Genomic DNA, 21,760 nt, shown 5'->3' with positions numbered 1-21,760 from the left:
GGCCGTTCCCGGGGCGGTGCCGGACCCGCCGGGCCGGGGGCAGGACCGGGCGCGGGGCGGAGCGGGCGGAGGACGCGGCCCGGAGCGGCGGCTCCCGGGGGTCCCGCAGCGAGGGGAGGACGGGGGGGGGCCGGGAGCGGAGGGGTCGCGGCTCCGGAAGCTCCCCCGGCGGGGGGAGGACGGGGGTGCCGCGGGTCCCGGCCATGAAGAGGATGTTCTCCTGCTCCAGCTCGCAAGTGACGGTGAGTGCCGGGAGGGAACAGGGGGCCCGTGCCAGCTGCGATCCCAATCCCGATGCCAGCCCGATGCCAGCCCCACTTCCAGCTGCTGTCTCAATTCCGACCCCAATCCGATGCCAGCCCCACTTCCAGCTGCTGTCCCAATTCCGACCCCAATCCCGATGCCAGCCCCACTTCCAGCTGCTGTCCCAATTCCGACCCCAGCCCCGATCCCAGCCCGCTGCCGGCTGCGATCCCGAGACCGACCCCAATGCCAGCCCCGATGCTGCCTCAGTCCCGACCCCAATCCAGCTCCGAGGCCACCCTCAATCCCAGACACAATTCCAATCCCAGTTCCGATCCTGGCTGCAATCCCTACCCCAGGCTCCAATCCCACTCCCGCTTCTGACGCTGGTCCCGATGCCACCGGCAGTCCCAGCCTCATCCCCAGCCCCCATCCCAGAGGCAACCCCAGTCCCAGCCCCAATCCTGACCCGAATCCAGCCCCCAGCCCCGACCCTCTTGCCCCCAGCCCCGGCCTCGCTGCAGGTCCCACAGCCCATCTCTGCTCCCAGCCCCGGTTCCTGTCCCCGGACCATGGTCTCGGCCCCTGCTCCCGGTGCCGGTGCCACTCCCGCCCGGTGCCACGCTGGAGCCCAGCCCGGCTCGGTGGCACTCGCCAAACCAGCCGGGCGGGCACAGGCCGGGACACGCTCCGTCCTCTCCGCCCCTTCCCGGCTCCGCGGGGATCACGGAACCCCCACGGAGTGGGGAAACTGAGGCAGGAGACGCACGGGGGGCACGACACTGGGCGGTCCCGTCCCGGGGTGGGGGTCCGGTGCAGGATTTGGGGTTCTGTCCTGCATTTGCGGTCCCATGCCACCCCCCGCAGATGGAGAGCTGGACGCGGCAGGACCAGAAGCTCCTGGAGGCGGTGACACGCGGGGACGTGGCCCGGGTGGCCACTCTGGCCGCCCGCAAGGCCGCCCGCCCCGCCAAGCTCAACGCCAGGGGACAGTCCGCGTATGTCACCCCTGGGGGGACACGGGGGGCCGCAGGGGGGTCCCGGGGGGGTTGTGGCACGGGTCACGGCCACCTCTCGCCCCTCAGGCTCCATCTGGCCGCGGCCGGGGGTCTCACCGAATGCCTGACGCTGCTGCTGGAGCACGGGGCCCCCGTCAATGACAGGAACGATGATGGTAGGTGGGGACACCTTGGGGACACCTTGGGGACACCTTGGGGACACCCAGCCAGGTCCCTGTGTCACCTTTGGAGGAGCCCAGACCTGCACCCCAAGGCAGGGCAAGGATCCCCGGGAGCACCCTGGGGAGTGTTCCCAAGGAGGGGGTGTCCCCAAGGAGGGGGTGTCCCTTGATGGAGCGGGGTGTCCCCTGGGGGTGTCCCCAAGGAGGGGGTGTCCCGTGGGGGTGTCCCCAGTGCCCGGCCCGGTCCCCACAGGTAGCACCGCCCTGCACTTGGCCACCATCGCCTGCCAGCCCCAGTGCGTGAAGGTGCTGCTGCAGGTACAGAGCAGGATGGGAATGGGAATGGGAATGGGAATGGGAATGGGAATGGGAATGGGAATGGGAATGGGAGTGGGAATGGGAATGGGATGGGAATGGGATGGGAATGGAATGGGAATGGGATGGAAATAGGAATGGGAATGGGAATGGGAATGGGATGGGATGGAAACGGAAATGGGAATGGGATGGGAATGGGAATGGGAATGGGATGGAAATGGGAATGGGAATGGGATGGGATGGAAATGGGAATGGGATGGGGATGGAAATGGGGTGGGAATGGGAATGGGATGGGATGGAAATGGGAATGGGATGGGGATGGAAATGGGATGGGAATGGGAATGGGAATGGGAATGGGAATGGGATGGGATGGAAATGGGAATGGGAATGGGAATGGGATGGGATGGAAATGGGAATGGGATGGGGATGGAAATGGGAATGGGAATGGGAATGGGATGGAAATAGGATGGGAATGGGAATGGGAATGGAAATGGGAATGGAAATGGAAATGGAAATGGAAATGGAAACGGGAATGGAAACGGAAATGGGATGGAATGGGATGGGATGGAATGGGAATGGGAATGGGAATGGGATGGGAATGGGGATGGAAATGGGAACAGAATGGGAATGGGATGGAAATGGGATGGGAATGGGATAGGAATGGGATGGAAATGGGAATGGGATGGGATGGGATGGAGCTGGGGCTGAAAACAGATGAAGATCAGGATTGAGACAGGGATAAGGACACGGATGGAGATGCAGAGGAGGATGAGCATGGAGGTGGGAATAAAGATGGAGACAAGGACAGGGAACAAGGGCAGGGATGAGGATGGGAACAGGGCTGGGTTGGGGGGGCCGGTGCCGTTCCCATCCCGGGGGTCCCTTCCCGCTGTCCCCCCAGCACGGAGCCAACGAGCGCCACGTGGACGGGCAGAACCGGACACCGCTGCACTGGGCCGGTGAGGGGGGGGGGGACACGGGGACACCCCCGGGACGTGGGGGACACCAGAGGTCCCCCAGAGCCCCCGCAGTGACGCAGCCCCCCCACAGCCTCCTCGGGCTGCGCCTCCAGCATCCTCCTGCTCTGCGACCACGACGCCCCGCTGGATGTCCCCGACACTGTGAGTGGGGACAGGGGGACAGCAGGGGGTGACAGGGGACAGCAAGAGCTGATGGTCACCCCCTGTGTCCCCTCAGCACGGCCAGACCCCCCTGATGCTGGCGGCGCGGGGGAACCACGCGGCCGCTTGTGCCCAGCTCCTGCGGCGCGGGGCCGAGCCCGGGCTGGCCGACAGGGACGGCAGGTGGGTGACAGGGGGGACACTGGGGACACTGGGGTGCCCTGGGGACACCGGTGCATGGTATCTCGAGGGTGTCACCGGGATAGGGGGGGGTCACTGTGTCACGGTGCCATCTTGCCACTGTGCCCGTGTGCCACCCCCTGCCACCGCTCACTGTTTCCTTGTGTCCCCGTGTCCCTCCGTGTCACCCATGTCTCGGTGTCCTCAGGACAGCGCTGGAGCTGGCGCTGGCTCACGGCAGCCTGGAAGCGGCCGAGCTGCTGCAGAGCCACCAGAAGGACAAAGACACTGGGAATGTCACCGGGAATGTCACCGGGAAGGCCCCGAGCTGGGCTCTCCGGAAGGTCCCGCACTGCGTGGGGAGAGGTGAGACCCCCCTGGAGCCCTCCAAGAGAATGGACAAAACGGGGGGAAATGGGGAAAAATACGGGGGAAATGGGGGGGGGGGGGGAAATTGGAAAAACTAGGGAAAAATTGGGAAAACGGGATTGTGTTTTTCCCTCCAGCAGAGAATGGTGCTGGACAGGTGGGAATCCAGGGCGAGGAGGAGGAGGAGGAGGCCGAGGAGCAGCGGGACGGACGCGCTGCCCGGCGGCTGCGGGAGGAGCTGGTGAGGAAGACTCTGGAATGCCGGCGGCTGGAGGAAGCTGCCGGGGGCATCCGGCGGCGGCTGCGGGAGCTCCTGCGGCTCCTGCCGGGACGGGATGCGGGGGAGGAGGAGGAGGAGGATGAGGAGGATGACGGCGCCTGCCTGGAGCTCCTGGCCCGGCGCGTGGCGGAGCTGAGGAAGAGGACGAGGGATGAAGAGGGGGAAGGAGGACACGGCAACGCCGAGGCTCCGGCGCTGATCCCGTTCCTGGCCTGGCTGGGAGAGGAGTGCTCCAAAATGCAGGAAGCGAAGGCCGGCGCCTTCTGCCGGAGCCAGGAGCTGCATCGGGAAGCAGAGGATTCCCTCCGCGACGAGGCCGTGGGCCGGAGCGCGGCCGCCTGGGAAGAGCTGGCGGCGGGGCTGGAGCAGGCGCTGGACCACCAGGACCAGATCCATGCCAGGATACTCCAGGAATCCCAAATCCTCCTGGAAAAGCTCCGTCGGGAGCCGGCGGCAGCGTGCCGGTGCGCGGTGAACGGCGCGGAGCCGGCTGCGGGTGGGAAGAGACGGGACGAGATGCCGAGGGAGAGCGGGAGGATGGAGAAGGAGCTGCTGGAGCTGCGCGAGGGCAACGGGAAGCTCCTGGTGGAGCTGGCGCGGCTGGGCCGGGAGCGGGAGCGGCTGCAGCAGGAGCTGCGGGAGCTGCGGGATCCCGGGAAGCGGGACGAGGCTTGGCGGCTGCGCCGGGAGCTGCGGGCGCTGCGGGACGGGGTCGGAGCGCGGGGTGCGGGAGGCGGGAGGCGACGCCGGGGCCGGAATCCTCCGGGATCTGCACCGGCGGCTGGACGCGCTGGTGCGCTCGCAGCACGAGGCCCTGCAGCTCATCACGGAGATGGAGGGAGAGGCCGGAGAAAGCCCCCGGAGCGACGGGGAGAGCGGGATACCGGGAGCGGCCGTGCGTGCCGACGAGCCGCGGGGCCCGGAGCGCGGGGCCGGCACCGCCGCTGTCCCAGCGGAGCCGCCGGGGCCGGAGGCGGAGCGGTGGCGGGAGGCGGCCGGGAGGGAGCGGGAGCTGCGGGAGCTGCGGGAGAAGGCGGAAGGGCTGGAGCGCAGCCTGGGAGCGCTGCGGGAACGCGCGGCTCGGCTGGAGCGCGCCTGCCGGGATAAGGATGGGAAGGTGAGGGACCTTCCCAGCACCGATCCCATTCCCATCATCATCCTCTTCCCATCCCTGTCCCCATTGCCGCCCTCTTCCCGTCCTCCTCTTCCTCCCATATCCATCCCCGTCTCCTTCCAATCCCCTTCCCAGTCCTCTTTCCATCATCATCACCCCTTTCCCACCATTGTTGCCATCATCATCTGCATCCCTGTTCCCTTCTCATCATTGTCCCCATCACAGTTCCATTCCCATCTCCTTTCCCATCCCATTCCATCCCATCCCATCCCATCCCATCCCATCCCATCCCATCCCATCCCATCCCATCTCCCAGCACCATTTGGGGGGACCAAGGAGCGCCCTGGGGCATCACAGGGACCAGGGGGGTCTCAGGGGATGCCGGGGGCACCACCACCCCCCACAGCCCCCCAACACTGCCCCCAAATTTGCCCCCCCAGCTGAAGCAGCTGCTGGCGGAGACGGAGAAACTCTCGGCCGAGGTGTTGGGGCTGCGGGGCCGGAGCGCTCGGCTCCAGCTCCAGCTGGAGGTGGGGACAGTGCCCGGTGTCACCCCTGCCACCCTTTGTAACCTCCTGTCACTCTGTGTCCCCCCCGTCCCCCTCGTGCCACTCAGTGTCACCCTGTGCCCCCATCCCGCCTGTCCCCCCCAGGTCCAGCAGAAGCAGCACCGGGACACCGTGGCCGTGTACCGGAGCCACCTTCTCCAAGCTGCCCAGGTGGGACCCCCGGACCCTGCCTGGGGTCTCTGGGGGGTGGGGGCACAGTTTTGGGTGCTGGGCACCCAGGTGGGATCCCGGGAAAAGCCACACTCCCTCCTCCGCAGGGGTTCATGGACGAGGGCGTCCACGCCGCGCTGCTGCGGATCCTGCGGGCCGAGGCGGAAGCGGGGCCGTGGCATTAAACTGGGAAACTGGGATGCACACGTGGCCTGTGTCCGATTCCGTGTCCCATTCCATGTCCTCAATCCCGTGTCCCCATCCCAACAGCTCACGGAGGCGGGGGTGTGTGTGTGTACCCTTCTCCATTCCCTTGGAATCCACCTCAAACTGTGGGAACCCCCAGCCCGTTCCTGGGATCCCCTTGTCCCCACTCGTCCCACTCCAGCACGGACTCGGTTCCCGTGGGAAACGCTTTATTCCCGGCCCCCCCGGCCAGGGTCCCCCCACCACCTCCGCAGCGCGAATTTGGTGCCGGTGCTGACGCGCTCCAGGTCGGGGCCGTGGGCTGGGGCCCGGCGCAGGAGGATCCCGGTGGGAATCTGGGAGTTCTGGAAGCCGTCAGGGCTCGTCTCCATGATCCTGGGACAGGGAATGGGATCAGGGATGGGGCCATGGGGAGGCTGGACAGCCCCAGGTGTTCTCCAGCCTCGTGTTCCTGTCCCCACGGTGTCGGGAGCGTCTCACCCCACGGTGGCTGGCAGTTCTCTGGGGAATGATCCCGATCCCGATCCCGATCCCTCAGCTCCTTCCTCGGTGGCAGCGATGGCCTCCAGGACTGGCGGCTCCAGCCAGGCCACGGCGCTGACCTCACACGGGCTTGGACACAGCCGGGCCTGGGCATGGAGCCCCCGTGGAGGGAGAGACCCCCAAGGGGGGGGGACCCCAACCTCAATAGGGACCCCCACCCTTGGAGGGACCCCAACCTCAGGAGGGAACCCCACCCATGGAGGGACCCCCAGGGGAGGGGCACCCCACCCACGAAGGGACCCCCACCCACGAAGGGACCCCCACCCACGAAGTGACCCCCTCGGAGGTGCCGCCCACCTGCAGGTGCTGGCGGGGCTTGGCCGAGCGCAGCCCCAGGTAGGTGACGATGTGGTGGCAGCGTGGTGGCCCCCAGCTCAGCGTGGGGGGGAACAGGGACTGCGGGGAGCAGGGGTGACCCGTGGGGCAGGGCGGACACCTGGGGGGTGTCACCCCCTGCCCAGCCCCGGGGGTGGGGGGGGTCGTTACCTCCCAGAGGCCGAGCAGGCGCCAGGAGAAGGTCCCGGGCTCCAGGCGCAGCCCCGTCTCCTCGGCCAGTTCCCGCAGCCCCGCGGCCACCAGCTGGGGGTTTGGGGGTGTCAGGGGGCACCGTGTCCCCGCACTCACCTGGGAACCCCCCGCCCTCCCCACGGAGTCCCCACGGTGTCACCTCACCTCCTCTCCCGGCTCCAAGTGCCCACCTGTGTGGGGGGACAGGGGTCAGGGGATCCCAAAACACCTGTCCCCACCTGAGTGAGGGGTCAGGGAACCCCAGAGCCCCTGTCCCCCCTCCTCGCACTCACCTGGTGGCACCCAAATATTAGGGAAGTGGCGCAGGGTCGCGGCTCGGCGGGTCAGCAGGACGTGGCCGCAGGTGGCCTCCAGCAGCACGGCCACCGCCGCGACCACCCCCGGGTGTCCCCTCCGGTCACCCAGCGTGGCCCCCCCCAGCTTGGCGGGGCAGAAAGGGGGTCTCTGCGGGGACAGGGGACGTCAGGGGTGCGCTGGCTCCCTGGGGACACACGGTGGCACCCGGGGGGACACGGGGGCTGGTGGCCCCGCGGACCTTGAGGACGGTGACAGCGGAGCCGGGGAAGGGGACATCGGAGATGAGGAAGTGGCCGCGCTCCAGCCCGCAGCTCACCAGGGCCACGTCGGTGTGCGCGGGGCAGAACACGCCGGTGACACTCTGCGGGGACACCGCGGCCACTGTCACGGCAGCGCCATGGCCACGGGGACACCGCGGCCACTGTCACCGCAGCGCGATGGCCACGGGGACACCGCGGCCGCTGTCACGGCAGCGCCATGGCCACGGGGACACCGCGGCCACTGTCACCGCAGCGCGATGGCCACGGGGACACCGCGACCACTGTCACGGCAGCGCCACGGCCACGGGGACACCGCGGCCACTGTCACCGCAGCGCCATGGCCACGACGCTGCAGTGGCCACTCCCCCTCCCTCGCACTGTCCCCCCCCGTTGCCCCCATTGCCCCCCATTGCCCCCCTTGTCCCCCATTGCCCCCGTTGCCTCCATTGCCCCCGTTGCCCCCATTGCCCCCCATTGCCCCCATTGCCCCCATTGCCCCCCGTTGCCCCCATTGCCCCCCGTTGCCCCCATTGCCTCCATTGCCCCCCTTGTCCCCCATTGCCCCCATTGCCCCTCTTGTCCCCCATTGCCCCCCGTTGCCCCCCGTTGCCTCTATTCCCCCCCATTGTCCCCATTGCCCCCATTGCCCCCATTGCCTCCATTGCCCCCCTTGTCCCCCATTGCCCCCCGTTGCTCCCCATTGCCTCCATTGCCCCCATTACCCCCATTGCCCCCCGTTGCCTCCATTCCCCCCCATTGTCCCCACTGCCCCCCATTGCCCCCGTTGCCCCCGTTGCCCCCATTGCCCCCGTTGCCCTCATTGCCCCCCGTTGCCCCCCGTTGCCCCCCGGTCCCCTCCCGGACCTGCCCGAACGCCGCCGCCGCCCCCCCCGCCCCCCCGCGCCGCACGTGCACGAGCACGCGCGCGCCCGCCATGACAGGGGGCGGGGCCTCCGCGCGGGGGGGGCGGGGCCTGACGCTGTCCGGGGGCGGGGCCTCAACCGGGCCGGCGGTCGCGCCCCCTGGCGGGGTGGCCGAGAACGGCATCACCCTCGGGTGGTCCCGGCAGACCGGGGACAGTTCTGTGTCCCCCGTGTGTGTCCCCCCCGTGTCCCCGCGTGTGTCTCCGTGTGTCCGTGCATGTCCACTGCGTCCGCCTGTGTCCTGTGTATGGCCGTGTCCTCTGTGTTCCCCCACTGGGGACACTGTCACCTGCCGCGGACGTGGCCACCCCCGCGGATGCTGCCACCCCTCAGGGACACGATCAACACTCCGGGGACACCGCCGCGTCCCCAGGGCGGCCACCACCGGCCCGGGGACATCGTCCCCCCACCCCGTCCCCGAAAGGTGCCGTTCCCGGTGATGCCAGCAGGTGTCACCGTGTGCCCGCCCCCTCGGGACCCCCGCAGAGCCCCCCGACTCTCGAGGGTGTCCCCAGCGTCCTCCACCCCCGACACGTCCCCAGGGTCCCCTCAGCCCCCCCGGAGCAGCTGGTGACACCTGGGGACCGGAGCCTGAGCGTGACACCGGGGAGCAGCTCAGTGCTCCCAGTATGTCCCAGTAACTCCCAGTAGCTCTCGGTCCTCGAGCAAGTGGCCACACGATGGTGCAGGTGACAGGTCCCCACTCAGGGGGAGAGAGGGGGACACACGGGTGGCCGCCACACCGCACACGCGTGTGCGAGGAGTCTCCGAGCGTGTGCGCGCTCACGCGTGTGCGCGCCGACAGTTGCACACGCGCGTGCACCGACAAGGGGGCGGGGGGCGTCACAGCCGTGCCCGCGCACACGCGCGTGCAAAACCTCCCCCCCCCCCCCCCCCCCATCCCTCGGCAGTTAATGAGGATCATCTCATTAACGGGGATTAACGCCTATCTATAGGGCGGCCGCGGGGGCTGTCCCGCGGCGGGGGCTGTGGAGTAACCACGGGGGTCCCCGGTCCCGCCCCCGGCCCCGCTCAGGCCGGTGCCCGGTCCCGGCCCGTTCCGGGGCGGAGCCGCTCGGGACCGAGCGGGGAGCGGAGCCGGTACCGAGCGCCGAGGGGCCGGGAGGGGCGGGGGTTGCGGGGTGTTGGGGCAGGGGGTGGGGAGTGTTTGGGCAAGGGGTGGTGGAGTCTTGGAACGGGGTCGTTTTGGGGTGGTTTTGGGTACTTTTGGGGTGCAGGTTGGGTGTTGCGGGGTGTTGGGGCAGGGGGTGTGTAGGGCGCTGTAGGGGGGGCGATGGAGTGTTGCGACACGGTCGTTTTGGGGTGTTTTAGGGGTTTGGGTGAGACGCTGACTGTTGTGAGGGTGTCATGGGGGGTGTTGAAGTGTTGTGGGGTACTTGGGGTGCTGTGAGAGCGGTGTCGGGGTGTAGGTGGGGTGTTTTGGGGTGCTGGGGCGGGTGCACGTGGGTGCTGTTCAACGGGGAACTGGGGCTACCCTCCTGTGTTGGAGGAAGGGTCCTGACACTGCTGGCAGCAGCTCCCGGAGCACTGGGAGCACTGGGAGCACTGGGACGGGGGTTCTGGGGACTTTGGGGCAGGAACATCGGAGCAGGGGCACTTGGGACACTGGCAGAGGGTAGCGGGGACCACTGAGAGGACGGGAGACACTGGAAGGGGACACTGGGAGCACTGTCCCCACTCCGCCCCCCCCCATCCCCGCGCCTCAGTTTCCCCCCGCTCGCAGCCCGGGGCGGGGCGGGTGGGTCGGTCTCAGCCCCACCCGCGATGCCGGGGGTCCCGCTGCCCTTCGTCCTCCTCCTCCTCCTCCTCCTCGCCGGGGTGCCCGCCCAGTCCTTCCCGCGGGACCTGGTGGCTCGCAGCACCGTGGGGCTGACAGGTGAGCGGGGCTCGGGGGGCGGCCGGGGCTCGGGGGCTGCCGGGGTGTCACCGTGTCCTCCCGGTCCGCAGCCACCGCCGCGTACCCGCGTTTCGGGGGCCTCCGGGGGGACAACGGCACGGCCCGGCTCGGCCTCGACTTCCAGCGGATGCTGCGGCTCAACGGGACGCTCTTCGTGGCTGCCCGGTGAGCGCGGCCGGTGCACACTCGTGTGCACGCTCGTGTGTGCCGGGACACGGCTGCCCTGCGCTGGTGCCTGTGCTTGAGCATCCTTACTTGTGCTTATGCAAGGATTTGCACACCTCTGCACCCCTGTCGCTGCTTGTGTCCCCCCCGTTCCTTCCGCTGCCCCGTGCGTGTGACTGGCGCGTTGTCCCCGTGTCCCTTTGCACGTCCCCGTGTCCCCTTGCACACTCACCGCCTCCCCCCAGGGACCACATCTACGCCTTCGAGCTGGGGCAGGACAAGGGGACGCTGTACCCGGAGCGGGTAAGAGGGGACGGGCACAGCGTCCCTGGGGACGTGGGGGGCACGCAGGGAGAGGGTCCCCGCGCCCACCCGCCCCCTGCACCCGTCTCACCTGGCAGCACCTCACCTGGGAGCCGCAGGACAGGGAGAACTGCGCCATGCGGGGCCGGCGGCAGGTGAGGGGGCCTTGAGGGGGGCGAGGGGTGGGGAGCGGTGCTGAGGATGTGGGGATTTGGGGTGCAGGACTTTGGGGGTGCAGGGTTTGACGGTACAAGGGGTGGGGGCAAACAGGGTCTCAGGACATGAGAAGGGGGTGACGCCGGGGTCCCTCTGTGTCCCCCCCACCCCACAGGACGAGTGTCACAACTACATCCGGGTGCTGGTGCCCCGCGACGCCGAGACCCTCCTGGCCTGTGGCACCAACGCCTTCAGCCCCCTGTGCCGCACCTACCAGGTGGGGGGGCCCGGGGTTGGGGAGCCCAGGGGTGAGGGGGGGCTCACAGCCTAATGAGTGTGGGTGTGATGAGCTGGGGGGGGGGGGGGTCTCAGCCCCAGCACGGCCGTTCCCAGATGTGTGATGAGTGTGGAGGTCCTCAGCCATGTCCGTGCTGGGGTTGGGGATGGCACGAGGGGGTGCTGAGTGTTGGGGGGGGTCTCACGGCCTCTGGGCGTGTGCCCCCCCCCCCCCCCCCTCAGGTGAGCAGCCTGGCACGGCAGGGTGACGAGGTCAGTGGCCAGGCCCGGTGCCCCTTCGATGCCAAGCAAAGCATCGTCGCCCTCTTTGTCGGTGGGTGCTGGGCAGGCGGGGGGGACACGGGGGTGGCCGGGGGGGCACAGCGGTGACCTGTGTGTCCTCCCCCCCCGCAGATGGCAGCCTGTACTCGGCCACGGTGGCCGATTTCCAGGCGAGTGATGCCGTGATCTACCGCAGCCTGAGCCCCGGGCGGGCCCCCCTGCGCACCCTCAAATACAGCTCCCGCTGGCTGCAGGGTACCCCAAAGTGGGGGGGTCTGTGGGGGTGGGATGGGGGGTACAAGGCTGCGGGGGTGTGACAGAGAGGGGCAGGGGGATGTGGGGATGAGGTCGAGGGTTGCGGGGCTGCAATCTGGGGGTACAGGGCCATGGGGCCGTAGAGGGGGGCAAGGTGCAGGGGTGGGGGACAAGGACAGGAGGTGGCGGGGGCTGATGGTTCCTCCGACCTCCCCTGGCCCCCCCAGAGCCCCACTTTGTCCAGGTGCTGCCCTACGGCCCCTACGTCTACTTCTTCTTCAGGGAGGTGGCAGTGGAGCTCAGCGCCCTGGGAAAGGTGGGTGCGGGGATGGGGAGCACGGGGGGGCACGCAGGGGTCCCCCACCCTGGAGTCAAGGCAGGGGAGACTCCTGACCCCCTCACAGGGTGTCAGGCCCGTGGGTGGCCCCTGGGTGCCAGCCTGAGGTGCCTGGGGGTCAGCAACAATGCCCGGGGATGCCCAGGTGCCAATGCCCACAGGTCCACACAAGTGTCCAGGTGCTGACCCCAGGTGTCCAGGTGCTGACCCGGCTTCCCGTGCAGGTGTTGGTGGCGCGGGTGGCACGCGTGTGCCGCAATGACCGCGGCGGGTCCCCGCGGGTGCTGGAGCGGCGCTGGACGTCCTTCCTGAAGGTGCGGCTGCAGTGCTCCGTCCCTGGGGACACCGTCTTCTACTTCGATGTCCTGGAGGCTGTGACACCCCCCCAGACCCTGCACGGGCGCCCCGCTGTGCTCGCCCTCTTTGGCACCCAACCCAACAGGCAGGTGGGGACGTGGGGAGGGGGTTACCCAGGGGGACATGGGGGGGTGGACTCCCATGGAGACACGGGGACACAGGGACACACACACACACAGGGAAACAGAGCATGGGGACACAGCTGGGACACACAGGAGCCTTGGTCAAACCAAAGCCTTCCTGTCACCGCAGCATCCCCGGCTCGGCCGTCTGCGCCTTCTACCTGGCAGATGTGGAGCGCTCGTTCGAGGGTCCCTTCGCTGAGCCCCGAGGGGCCACCTGGACCCCAGTGCCCGAGGACAAGGTCCCTCAGCCCAGGTAGCCCCCCACCCTACAGCGGGACGTCCCCGGGGTGCCGCAGACACCGCGTCCCCACACCGGCTGTGCCGCAGACCGGGCTGTTGCGCCGGGATGGGACCTGCTGCCGGTGTTGTCACCTCCGGGGACTTCCCTGACGAGACGCTGGTGTTCGCCAAGGAGCACCCGCTGCTGCACGGCGCCGTGGGCCCCGCGGGCGGGCGGCCCCTCTTCACCCGCACCGGCACCAGGTGCAGCGACAGGGTGGCCTCGGGGACAGGGTGGCCTCGGGGTTGGGATGGACTCGTGGATGGAGTAGCCTGGGGGACAGGGAATGGCTCGTGTGAGTAGGTTCAGGGTGGGCAGGGGCTGAGGGTGCAGTTGGTTGTGTGGGTGCTGCGGGGTGGGGATGGTCCTCGGCTCTTGTGAAGGGTGTGCGGGGCTACGTGAGAGTGCGGGAAGCTCCCCTGCAAGGGCGTGCAAAGCCCGGCCGCAGCCTGGGTGTGCGAGGCCGTGTCCTGCCACAGGCTGACCCAGCTGGCCGTGGACACGGGCGCGGGGCCCCGCGGCAACCAGACCGTGCTGTTCCTGGGCGCCGAGGACGGGCGAGTGCTGAAGGTCCTGGCAGCTTCACAGCGCCCCGAGGCCACCCAGACCCCTGGGGCCACCCCAGCACCGGGGGACACCCGAGACCTGGGGGACAGCGGTGCCAAGACACTGCTGCTGGAGGAGATCAGCCTCTACGACCCCGGGCGGTGAGGGGCAGGCATGGGGTGCCTCAGGGCTGGGGTCTGGGGGTCTGGGGGGGCTTATAGATGCTGGAGGGGGCTGGGGAGTTGTGGGCACTGTGAGACTGGGGGGCTTGTGGGGGCCATGGGTACTGGGAGTGCTGGGCACCTGGTGGGCACTGAGGGGTTGGGGGTGCTGGGGGGTGTTTGGGGAGGCGGGGGGGGGGTGGTTCTGGGCACTGTGGGGGCTGGTGGTGTTTGGGGTGCCAGGGTGGGCTGCGCTGACCCCGGTGCTGTCGGGCGCAGGTGCCGGGGCCCGCGGGGGGCCGGGGTCCCCAGCCGGGTGCTGGGGCTGGAGCTGCACCTGCCGGGCCGGGAGCTCCTCGTGGCCTTCGCCGGGTGCCTGGTGCGGCTGCCCCTGAGCCGCTGTGCCCGCCACGGCTCCTGCCGAGGGTGAGCGGGGCCGTGAGGGGGCACGGGGGGTGCGGAGGGGGGTGTGGGGGAATGGGAATGTTATTGCCATCCTTCCCCGCAAAGGGAGGGGAGTGTGCGAGAGTGGGAGCGTGCGAGGGATGAAGACACGGGAGTGTGCAAAGGCACGGGGGCACAAGGATGTGCAAGGTCATGGAAGTGTCCAAGGGCACGAGGGCATGGGAGGGGACAGGGGCACATACGGGCACAGCATGGGGGCACAGGGATGTGCGATGGCAGCTCCATCCCCGTGTCCCCGCAGGAGCTGCCTGGCTGCCCGGGACCCCTATTGTGTCTGGCTGCCCTCCAAGGGCTGCGTCCCCTTCTCCGAGGACCTTCCGTGAGTGTCCCTCACGTCCCCTGTGACCTCGTGGGGCCCTGCCCCGTGCGGGGACACACCGGGGACCGAGGGTGATGTCCTCTCTGTGTGCCCCAGGAGCGGCTTCCAGCAGGACGTGGAGGGATCCCTCGGGATCAGTGGGAGCTGCCAAGGTAAAGTGGGGGAACATGGGGGACACGGGGAACATGGGAATATTTGGGGATTTCTGTAGACACGAGGTCACAGGGGGGTGCAGGTGGTACCAGGGTGACCCTGGAGTGGCCCTGGCCACATGTGGGTGATGCTGGAGGATGGGGTGGATGTGGAGGGGACACGGGTGGGCTCCAAGGGACGTGGGGGAACCTGGCCCGACCCGTTCTGCTCTCACAGGGGCAACGGCTGCAGGGGATGGCGACGAGGATGGGGATGTGGTCCATGGTCAGTGACATTGTCTGGGTACTCTGGGGAGGGACCCCGGGGACCAGGGAGGGGTGTCCCAGGGGTGAGAGAGGGATCCCAGGGAGCAGGAGAGACCCCAGGGAGTGGGGAGGGAGGACTGCACGGACTGGGGAGGGACTGAGGCGTCGGGAGGACTCCAGAGATAAACATGAGACCCCCAGGGACAGGAGAGGGACCCCAGGGAAGGAGAAAGACCCTGGGGTGGGGGGACCCCAGTGACCAGGAGGGACTCCAGGAACAGGAGAGGGATGAGGGTGGACCATAGGGACAAGGAAGGACCCCAGGGATGGGAGTGGCACCCCAGGGACGGGAGGACTCTGGGAGGGGGAACCCCAGGAGTGTGAGTGGGACCTGGGGGGCTCTGGGCGGGGGGGGTACCGGACCTCCCATTGTCTCTGGGCTGACGGGTGGTCCCGCAGAGGTGCGGCACCCCGGGCCGGGGGCCGCAGCGACGGTGCCGGTACCGGTGCTCGTGGGCTGCGTGCTGGGCGCCTTCGTCCTGGGGGCCCTGGCCACCGGGCTGGTGGCCATCTGCTGCCAGCGCCCCGCCGTGCCCAAGACCCCCTCGGAGCCGCCCTGCGCCCCGCGGACCCCGGCCCAGCCGCCCGTCCCCCGCCTCTACCCCGCGCTGCCGCCCCAGGGCGGGGCCGGCGCCTTGCGGGACGCCCCCGAGCCGCCGTGCCCCGAGCCCCCCGCGCTGCCCCCGGCCCGGGCACCCCGCGAGCGGGAGCTCCGGCGCGGTCACTCCGTCCCGCTGGGCCCCGTGGGCTGCCCGGAGCCCCCCGGGCCGGGACCCCCGGTCAAGGCGTCTCTGGAGGAGCTGCTGCAGCGGCTGCACGGGAGCTCGGGGGGCTCGGGGTGGCCCGTGACCCCTCCGGGCACCGGGTCCTTCGCCAACCGGGTGCAGCCGCGCGCCGCGGGGCCCGGGTCGCTCTTCGCCCCCCACGACCGAGCCCCGGTGCGCCTGGACGTGCCCCCCGATAGCCCCCCGGCCCCGCGGCGGCCGCTGGCACAGAGCCACTCGCTCGGGGGGACCCCCGTGAGTCCCCCCGGGCCGCCGCGGGGCCTCACCCGCATGCACTCGCTGGGGACACCGGGGGGGACACCCTGGGCACCCCGGCCCGGCACCCTGGAGCGCTCCCTGTCCATGAAGCCCCCCACGCTCCCCAAGCCGCTGCTGCTGCCCACGGCCCCGGGGCGGCCCTGAGCTCCTCCCGGGACATCCCCCAACTGCAGCCGGGGGGCTTCGAGGTGTCACCGTCCCTGGGGGGCAGGGTCGCCACTGCACCAGCTCCCTGTAGAGCCGTGAGGGTCCCCATGTCACCAGGACAGCCCCCAGCAGGGTGGTGGGGGTCCCTGTGTCTCCCAGCAGACACCCCAGAGGTGACAGGGGTCCCCGTGTCCCCAGACTGCAGTGACAAGGTCTCCGTGTCTCCAATCCCCCTGGTTTTGCTTTTTTTTTTTTTATTCTTTCTAATTTATTTTCTGTTCGGGGAGGGGGATGGGAGTTGCCATCACCCACCTTGGGAACACCAGGAAGGGGGACCCGTGGTCCAGCCCATCCTACTGTGTAGGACCAGGGCTGGGCCAGGGCACCGCAACAGTGGCGCAGGATTTTAATAAAAAATACAGAACAAAAAATGAGCGTAGATGTTGAAATTTCTGCATTCCAAACCATTTTCCCTTGGTAGAGAAGGGGGGACAAAGCCATTGTGTTCTTGTCCCAGCACTCAGATAATCTGTCCCTAATTTTTCCAGTGATCAGAACAACGTGATAGAAGTCCAGATGAATCAAATAATTAGATTTGGCCTCAAGAAGGGGGTGGGGAGTGGAAGGGAGGGTACCCCACGCTCAGCCTGACTCCCCAGGTTTGTTATCCCCCTTCGTGGGTGTCTGCAGAGGATGGAATTGGGGTTTCTGTGACCTCCTCCTCTCATCCCAACCAGATCCGCACCCATTTGGGATAACAGAAACCGCTCAGAGCTGGTTACTTCGAACAGGAGGGAAGCACGTGTCTAATTAACCCAAAGGGTGTTAATTAACCCCACACCGTGCTAATGAGAGGGCAGACAGACAGGGTTCTGCAGCCCACACAGGCACGGATGCGATCCCAGGCTCGGGAACGGCGCGAGGCCGGAGGAGGCGCGGGCAGGAAAAGCCCTGACGCGGCAGAGCCCGGCCTGGGTTCCTGTGGGAGGGAATTTACTGACCAAAAAAATGCTGGTTTTGGCTTCAAAAGCTGCTGGTGTTTTTCTGTGGAAGAGCTGGGGATGCAGCCGGGTTTGAATTCCAGGCAAAGATCAAATCCTCCTCGGTTTTGGTCAGCCTTTGATACATGGATACTTCCAGAAATTAAATCAGGGCATTCCCCTCCAAAAGGTGACAACATTCTCAGCTTTATTTCCTCCAAAAATAACCCAAACCAGTTCCCATGAGCCCCATGGACTTTTTATTTTTCATTTCCTCTTCTAAAGGGGAAGGTTTTTTTTCCCAGCTGAAGGGATTTTTTTGCAAAATCACCTGTTTTGGGGAGAAGGATGGCAATAACTGAGCGTGGCAGTGGGGAAGGCACAATACAGATCAGTTGCATGTTAAAAAACATTTTAGTTCTTTAAAAAATAGAAAATTTAGTTTAAAAAAGTGACGTTCGTATCTCCAAAGACAACCAGACTCCCAGGCTGTCACGTCTGGATTTCCATGTGCCAGCAGTTTACACCACTGGCCAGTGTGGGAAGTAGAATATCTGCCTAAATATTGTAAAATCAAGGAATTTTTTATGATTCCTTTGGGTGGTTTGATGAAAATCTCCCCCAAATTGCTCCTGAAACAAACAGGTGAAGAATGTCTTTCCCTGAGAGCGTGAGATGCTCCATGTGACAAACATTCAACGTTGCCTTAATCCAAAAATGAACAATTTTGGGAGAAGAAAAACATGGATAAAAGGGAAAAATCCCTTCCACACCTCTGAAAACGTTTAAAGCAACACCCCAAGAGAATATTTTTGTTGCCATTCCAGATCCTGGTCCCTGGGATTTGCAGGTCCTTGCACAAGGCTGGAATTCCCAGGCAGCTCAGCACTAATCCAGCCACTTTGGCACGGTGGGATTTCTTCCCATTCCCAACAATGCAGGTATTGACATCCCAAAATAAGCTTTGCTCTGAGGGGCTTTGGCAGAGCCCCCACCCCCAGCACAGCTCAGAGCACGGCGGAATTCCCACCAGGAGTATCCACCTTTGTGCTCCTTGGAGTCATCCACACTTTGCTCCATTCCTTGCCTCTTAGGAGGAGACAATTCCGAGTCTGAAATACCTGAGGGTTTCACCCCAATGGGGCTGACAGAATCCAAAGCCAAAAATTTGCATCTTAAAAAAAAAAAAAAAAAAAACCATTTGAGGAAAAAAAAAAGTAGCATTTTGATGCCTCAGTAATGGAACTTCTAGCCCAGACGAGGTGAAGGAGAAGAACAGAAAGCTCTCCTGGATAATTCCCGTCGCTAAGCTCCCAAGCAGCTTTAAGAGCTGCAAATTTCCAGAGACTAAATATTTTAAATCTGTAAACATGAGTTTTTGCTTTGGAAAGGCAGAATTTGGCCAAGCAGGGAGGAGAAAGTTCATGTGAGCGACTGAAGGTAGCACCACCTAAACAGTTCCCCCTTTGTCTTCCTGGTGGGTCCCAAGCCAGGAATGATTTGTAGTAATTTGGCAAATAATTCAGAATAATTAACAGCTTTAGAAAATTGTTTTTCAGCAGGGCAAGTCTGTAAACAGACAGAACTGATGTAACCCGTCTCCGTGTGCACGTTAAAGAGCGGCTCTGCTTCCTAATCCTCTTTTCCTGCCCCGAAGTTAATCCAAATAATCAAGTATCCCTGGGACACGCTGGAAGAATTGGCGGTAGTAGGCAAGGCTGGGGAATGACATCCCTTGAGGAAACAAAACAGAGCTCTGGAGCTGTGCCCTGCTTTACTGAACACCATTTGTATCTGTCTCATAAAATAATGAGATTACAGTGCCCCGGGCAGTTTAATGAGAGGACAAGGTGGGCTGAGGCTGATATTAATGGCACAGTATGAAGTTTTAGATAAATGATGGAATAACAGGTTGGAGTTTCATCGGTTGGATGATTTACTGCCACACTGGGACGTTTCCCCACAGGATAAAGGAACAGTCTCTGCCCGGCTGCCAAAGAGACAATGGCCAACTTGGCATTTCTCCTCCTGAGAGCGTTGGGTTTTCAGGAAAAACCCAAAATATTCCAGCGTGGTTTAAGCAGCACAGAATCACTGGTGCTGACAGAAGCCCCACGGACACTCAGCTCTCCTGATCCCATGAGCTCCACAGGGTCACAGGCAGCTGGAATGTTTTCCTTTTGGAATTGAATCCAGCTGCTCCTCACCTTGCTGCCCACCCTGCCCTGGGGCTGGCAGGGGCAGGTGGCTCTGGGGACAGTGGCACTTTGCATGGCACAATCCACGGCCTCTGCTTCCATCTCTTCCTCCCTCTTACCTTGGCAAATAAAGCAAACACCAGTGAAAAGAGTCAGGGTTTCCTTCTCTCTTCCTTGAATAGAAACTGAAGGGGAAAAGCTCGAGCGTGTGGCTTGAGACTCCTGGGATTATGGAGAACAATGTGGGAATACAGTAGGTCTTACTAGGAGAAAGAAAATAACGCCACTAAAGCTCAGCAAAACAAAGGGTTCAGGGTAAACCCAGCGTGGTTTGAAGGTTCAAACAACCTCCAAGATCATCAAATCCATTTGAAGGTTGGATTGATGATCTTGGAGGTCTTTTCCAGCCTTAATAGTTTTATTTTGTGCACATTAATAAGGACCAGCACACAAATTAAAACCTCTGGAGCTGGAGGCAGCAGTTAAGCAGCCCTGGCTCTGCAAAACTTCCTTCCCTGCCCCTTCCCTTGGCTGCATCCTGCTCCCAGTGCAGGAAACTGGGACCTGACCTGTGCTGGGTGCCAGAGAGGAAAAACACTTGAGGACTACAGGTCAAGGAATCAGTGGTGTGGCACCAGCACTTTCAAGAATTTAAATTACTTGTCTCTAGACTCCAGAAAAAAATGCTTAGCTGTGGGGAAGAGAACGGAATTGCAAAGCGAGGGGATTAGATAAACTTCCACTTTGTCAAATTCCTAAATCCAAAGTTAATTAAAGGTCGAACACAGCATAAAAGATGACTTAAAAAAAACAACACAAACCTTTCTGTAAGCAAAAAAGTTATCAGAGCCTCAAAACATGGGAACAGGAAACATTTGAGACAATTTCACTCTGAACTATTTATCCAGGTTTGTGTGTTAAAGTCGATCCATTTCTGCAGCAGTGGGTTTCCAGTTTCATTATTCATTTTTTAAAATAACTGTTAAAGCACACCAAGGGTAACATATGGCAATGTCAGACACAGTGGTCAGTTTAAAGTTTAATAAAAATTAAGTTATTTCTATTGGTATCCATCACTGTTTCTTTAATTAAGTTTGAACTGGGATTAAACCAAAAAAAATCACCCAAATTAATCCAAATATTTATCATCCTCCCTTACCCTAAAATAAAGCCATTTGACTTCCATCTCTTAAATTTCCTCACAAGATACAGGCTGGAATGAACCAAATTTGACAGGTTTTCATCTGTTGGCTGTTGGGAGGGAATTAACAGCACCCAGGCTCTTCCTCAGCCAGGGAAGTCTCCAGGTCCAGGTCTGGCCTGAGTTCCTGGATCACACAAGGCCCTTACCAGCCTCTGCTGCCCAGTTTGGCCACAGGGATTTCCACATTCTGGTCCTTTCCTCCTCCCCTCTCGGGTTCAGTGACGGGAAAAGCAGGCTCACTGCAATGTGATATTGACTGAAATGAGATAAACAAGCTTTCTCAGCCCCAAAAACAATGTTTCTTCCTCCAATTCACCATAGTAGTTCCTATTCAATGCAGACTCTGTAAGAATGGGACAGGAAATTACCTAAATGGGCGCAAGCTCAGTGCAGAGAGCCCACAATTCCTCTATAAAAGGGAAAAAAAAGAGATTCTGTTCCTCAGCACTGGCGTAGATCAACAGGTTATGGGCACACAGAGGGAAGTTCACCTAAAGTTCTTCTCATTTAACCCTTGCAATCTGTTTTTTCTCTCTTTTTTTAAACCTGATTTAGCAAGTTTGTCACGTTTCTTTCATAGAATACTTGTGTTGGCAGGTGAAAACAGCCCAAGCATAGAGTTTTCAGCACCTTGTAACCACATTCCCTCAGCCCAGCTAAAGATCCTTGCTCCCATTTAAAAACAGAAGGGAGACAAGAAAAAAATCTTTATCTGGAAGTGTTAAATTGGATGGTTTTGTTAAAATTAAGGTGGCTGCTGATGCCATCTCGTGGGAAATACAAAACCCACCTCCCAGAGCAGGAGACACGGCTGTTCCTGAGCCCTTCCTGACGCTGGAAGTGTCACAGAGGGAAAATCCTGGGGTGTTTCAGGGCAGTCACACGTGGAGGGCGGATATTGGGGCACTGGGAAAGGGGATTAGAGCCAGATCTGTCTGCAGACACTGAGCATCATCCAGGGTACAAAAATCCTCAGTTTTAGTCCCCTCTGTGTTAGTGGAATATCCTCGACTGAAGATCTGTGCCAGGAACACTTTGGACCATTTTTTTCCCCTTTAAATTAGGGATTTTCAGAGCTTCAAGGCTCTGAAAGCTTTGAGAGCAGGGCTGGAGTGTTGCTGTGGCCAGGCACAGGCAGAGAGGTCCGGGTGGGAATGTCAGGATCTAGGATTTCAAAAGCACTCCCTAATTACTAAGCAAACATTCATGCAGGTGAACAGCCCCACTCAACCAAAGAATTACTCACATGAAGAAGTGTTTGCAGGATGAGGCCAAAAAAGGTTCCTAAAACTTTTCAGTAGCCTCAAGACTGCAGAGAACCAACAATCTGGGTTTCCCCAAATACACAGCATTCACTTTATGAGTTGTTAGAAAAATTGGGATTACTCAAAAAGAATTTGCACTCAGAATCAAATTAAATGTGTTTCCCCTGGCAATATAAGGCTCAAGGAACAACTGGAAACCTATTTATTTCCACCTAACATGGGACAGAATAAATAAGGAGTA

At 63.1% G+C, this 21,760-nt stretch overlaps 3 protein-coding genes across 10 annotated transcripts; 2 read left to right on the top strand and 1 right to left on the bottom strand.

Annotated features, from left to right (window-relative positions):
- The first annotated feature begins 169 nt into the window (after positions 1-169).
- ANKRD35 (ankyrin repeat domain 35) lies at positions 170-5,725 on the top strand. 6 transcript variants are annotated; one of them, XM_048288508.1, is made up of 10 exons: positions 170-242; positions 1,111-1,241; positions 1,329-1,417; positions 1,677-1,741; positions 2,640-2,697; positions 2,789-2,859; positions 2,936-3,042; positions 3,248-3,405; positions 3,546-4,805; positions 5,419-5,484. In XM_048288508.1, the coding sequence occupies exons 1-9, from the start codon at positions 204-206 to the stop codon at positions 4,793-4,795; spliced, it is 1,968 nt and encodes a 655-aa protein (XP_048144465.1). In that variant the 5' UTR covers positions 170-203; the 3' UTR covers positions 4,796-4,805; positions 5,419-5,484. The 6 variants fall into 6 exon arrangements, with proteins under 6 accessions (XP_048144465.1, XP_048144466.1, XP_048144467.1 ...); XM_048288509.1 differs by lacking the exons at positions 170-242; positions 1,111-1,241 and adding an exon at positions 5,629-5,725 and having other exon boundaries at positions 1,297-1,741; positions 3,546-4,152; positions 4,494-4,805; positions 5,419-5,521; XM_048288510.1 differs by lacking the exons at positions 170-242; positions 1,111-1,241; positions 5,419-5,484 and adding an exon at positions 5,243-5,330 and having other exon boundaries at positions 1,297-1,741; positions 3,546-4,152; positions 4,494-4,805.
- A 195-nt stretch (positions 5,726-5,920) lies between these two features.
- On the bottom strand, positions 5,921-8,403 carry NUDT17 (nudix hydrolase 17). Its single transcript, XM_048288419.1, has 8 exons — positions 8,221-8,403; positions 7,335-7,457; positions 7,072-7,243; positions 6,944-6,969; positions 6,758-6,850; positions 6,569-6,667; positions 6,209-6,357; positions 5,921-6,103 (listed from the first exon to the last, which is right to left on the bottom strand). Exons 1-8 carry the CDS (start codon positions 8,401-8,403, stop codon positions 5,938-5,940), a joined length of 1,011 nt encoding a protein of 336 aa, XP_048144376.1. The 3' UTR covers positions 5,921-5,937.
- Positions 8,404-9,275: 872 nt separating this feature from the next.
- On the top strand, positions 9,276-16,306 carry SEMA6C (semaphorin 6C). 3 transcript variants are annotated; one of them, XM_048288459.1, is made up of 18 exons: positions 9,276-9,380; positions 10,007-10,176; positions 10,248-10,362; positions 10,608-10,665; positions 10,764-10,820; positions 10,997-11,098; positions 11,341-11,431; positions 11,512-11,634; positions 11,862-11,950; positions 12,196-12,413; positions 12,581-12,706; positions 12,781-12,936; positions 13,213-13,440; positions 13,720-13,866; positions 14,147-14,224; positions 14,321-14,376; positions 14,594-14,641; positions 15,082-16,306. In XM_048288459.1, exons 2-18 carry the CDS (start codon positions 10,065-10,067, stop codon positions 15,867-15,869), a joined length of 2,592 nt encoding a protein of 863 aa, XP_048144416.1. In that variant the 5' UTR covers positions 9,276-9,380; positions 10,007-10,064; the 3' UTR covers positions 15,870-16,306. The 3 variants fall into 3 exon arrangements, with proteins under 3 accessions (XP_048144416.1, XP_048144417.1, XP_048144414.1); XM_048288457.1 differs by lacking the exon at positions 9,276-9,380 and having other exon boundaries at positions 9,571-10,176; XM_048288460.1 differs by lacking the exons at positions 9,276-9,380; positions 10,764-10,820 and having other exon boundaries at positions 9,569-10,176.
- Positions 16,307-21,760: the final 5,454 nt, after the last annotated feature.

The sequence above is a fragment of the Corvus hawaiiensis genome, chromosome 29, assembly GCF_020740725.1.
Source record: "Corvus hawaiiensis isolate bCorHaw1 chromosome 29, bCorHaw1.pri.cur, whole genome shotgun sequence".
NCBI lineage: Eukaryota > Metazoa > Chordata > Aves > Passeriformes > Corvidae > Corvus > Corvus hawaiiensis.
This window is presented reverse-complemented; position numbering and strand designations above follow the sequence as displayed.